This window comes from Sinocyclocheilus anshuiensis, unplaced genomic scaffold, assembly GCF_001515605.1.
Source record: "Sinocyclocheilus anshuiensis isolate Anshui unplaced genomic scaffold, SAMN03320099.WGS_v1.1 scaffold1581, whole genome shotgun sequence".
Classification (NCBI taxonomy): domain Eukaryota; kingdom Metazoa; phylum Chordata; class Actinopteri; order Cypriniformes; family Cyprinidae; genus Sinocyclocheilus; species Sinocyclocheilus anshuiensis.
The window spans coordinates 773,185-775,856 of record NW_015540988.1 but is presented as its reverse complement, the minus strand read 5'-3'; the positions used below and the strand labels follow the sequence as shown (position 1 = coordinate 775,856).

The 2,672-nt window shown below is 36.9% G+C and overlaps 1 protein-coding gene across 1 annotated transcript in view; it reads right to left on the bottom strand.

The window, feature by feature from the left end:
- LOC107690178 (AN1-type zinc finger protein 4-like) overlaps positions 1-2,672 on the bottom strand; it is an 18,092-nt gene that overhangs the window by 14,235 nt on the left and 1,185 nt on the right. The window contains exon 2 of the mRNA XM_016488423.1: positions 2,282-2,582. Coding sequence (XP_016343909.1) covers positions 2,282-2,465 — 184 coding nt within the window. The 5' untranslated portion in view covers positions 2,466-2,582. The remainder of the gene's footprint in view (positions 1-2,281; positions 2,583-2,672) is intronic.

Here is a 2,672-nt window from a genome sequence, read left to right as displayed (position 1 = left end):
GTGGAATCACGATGTCGGCTCAGCATCGTGATGTCTATCAGCCATCGTCTATCGGCCCAACCCTAATGCCTAGTCATGCTTTTTAAACTATACACAGTCTCCATGTGCGTAATCTTAAACCTAATCTGAAACAGAAGTTTAAAACACATTTCATATTGAAATGTGGATTACCTCAACATATCCATCTCATACTTCAAGTTCTTCCCGCAACTGGTCTGATTCCTGGAAGGGGGCAGCAAGTTCAGCTCCAGATGCAAAGACATGTATCTGAGAATCTAAGATTAGCCACAATAGCGGAACTAAAACTAGGCCATTCCTCACCTGTAATCCACAGGGTGGATAAAGTCATCTTTAATAAAGCTAAGTCCTGCAGGAAAGTGTCAGACCTGGTGAAACGGGTGCTGTCGTACACATTAGACTGGCATGTTTAAAGAACCAACAGCCGTCTGGACTGACAACGTCCCATCTGGGTTTTCAACTAATGCTTTTCCGGTCTCGTTCATTTCACACTTATCAGTGAAGCGCACTGCGTCAATCAGAATCACAAATGAAGCACCCTCAGTCCTCATTTTCAGCCCAATGTTTACTTATGTGCAAATCACGAGAGACAAACTACATATAGCTGTGCCCCCAAAATAAATAAAAACCTGTTCATTCAAAGAATACGACCACTTCTCATTCTAACAAAGCTGCTTTCAGTCTTTCAACCATGCCACAGGAGCAGCAATTTTAGCTACTGGGTAATAACAATGGCAGCTTTGATGGGGAGGGAGAGAAGAAATTAAGTCTCATCTCTTTTTTTGATTGCTCATGTGTTAAACTGGTAAGACACGTTTTATATGTAACTGCATGAGTGGATCTGTTAAACAAGAGCTTTCTTCTAAAGCTCTAAATCTGAATGATAACATCAGACCTGGACTACTAGGAATAAAGCCATCTTCAAAACTAATGATGGATATTTAATGTCTCATTAAAATTGTTCTAAATCACTATCCAATCAGCAGAGAGTAATTAAGGTGCATTTGTTATTACAATGAATCAATGTTTCCTTTTAGCGTAACATAGATGAGGACTATAATAGATGAAGATTGTTTTAGATGAATGGAATGTGTGTTTATAATGTAATGCATAATAACCAGTAACCAAAATCATTAGAATAAGTCATTATAATTAGAAAGACAATAATATGAAATGACCATCATATTTTAAGTTGCTGTCAAACCTACAATACCATTCAAATGTTGGTTGATCGAAATTCATCAAAGTGACAATAAAAACATTTATAATATGGTTCGTCTGGTCAGAGGAGAACTGGCTCCCCGACTGAGCCTGGTTTCTCCCAAGGTTTTTTCTCCATTCTGTCACCGATGGAGTTTTGGTTCCTTGCCACTGTCGCCTCTGGCTTGCTTAGTTGGGGACACTTCATTTCCAGCGATACCGTTGACTTGATTGCAAAGATACTATTTAAACTGAGCTGGATGTTGACATCACTGAATTCAATGATGAACTGTCTTTAACTGAAAAATTTGTGTTTACTATTGTCATTTTGCATTATTGACACTATTTTCCTAATTAATGCTGTTCAGTTGCTTTGACACAATCTGTATTGTTAAAAGCGCTATATAAATAAAGGTGACTTGACTTGACTTGACTATAAAAGATTTATATTTCAAATGCTGTTCTTTTGAAATTTCTAGTAATCAAAGAATTCTGAAAAAATGTTCAACAAATTTCACATTGATAATAAGAAGAAATGTTTCTTGCACAAGGAAATCAGCATATTAGACAGATTTCTGAAGGATCATGTGACACTGAAGACTGGAGTTATGGAAATTCAGTTTACAATATGTAAAAAAAAAAAAAAGGTATTCTAAATTGTAACAATATTACTTTTTTACTGTATTTTTAATCAAATAAATGCAGCCTTTTTTTCAACTTTTGAACAGTAGTGTAACAGTAGCATTTTGTAAGGACAGTAACACCTTGAACTAAAAGTTTTAATAGTGTAAATTGTCTGTACATGTATAAGGGAATATGTATATTTTTAGATGTTCTACCATTTTTAATCACTTAAAGAGTCAAGCAATCTGACCAATTATTTTTTTCAAAGCTGAAATGTTCCACATAATCTCTCACGAAATATGAGCTCAGCTTGTTTAATGATCCTAATTATTTAAGAATAAGAAACATGCAGTTTAAAATAAATTTGGCACTTGACGAGTGTAATGTCATTACTATTTCAGAGCATGTGCTGTGTAGAGAGTCAAGAGAAGATACATACCCTCCAATCTCTGAATCTTGGCCTTGACTGAGACGACCTGTTCAAACGGAGAGACGCGCAGCTGGAAGCAGGTCCCTGTCAAAGTCTCAATGAACAGCTCCATGGTCTCACTGAAGGGCAGCTTGTAGTGCACCACACCTACATTGTCATCATTGAAAAACGGTGGGTTCCTCTTGTCAGTCATTATTGCAAAGGACAGGGCTCAGGATGAGACAACAATGAACCCTGCCCAAGGTGGAGGAGTGAGGGCTGAGATGTCGCCTCCGTCACAGTAGAAACACATCATGCACGGAGCTTTGGGCTGTGGAGAATCAGAATCTTTGAATTACCATCTAAAAGTGTTATTAGGTGCATTTGAAAATATGAGTATGTTTTATATTTATTTATACTA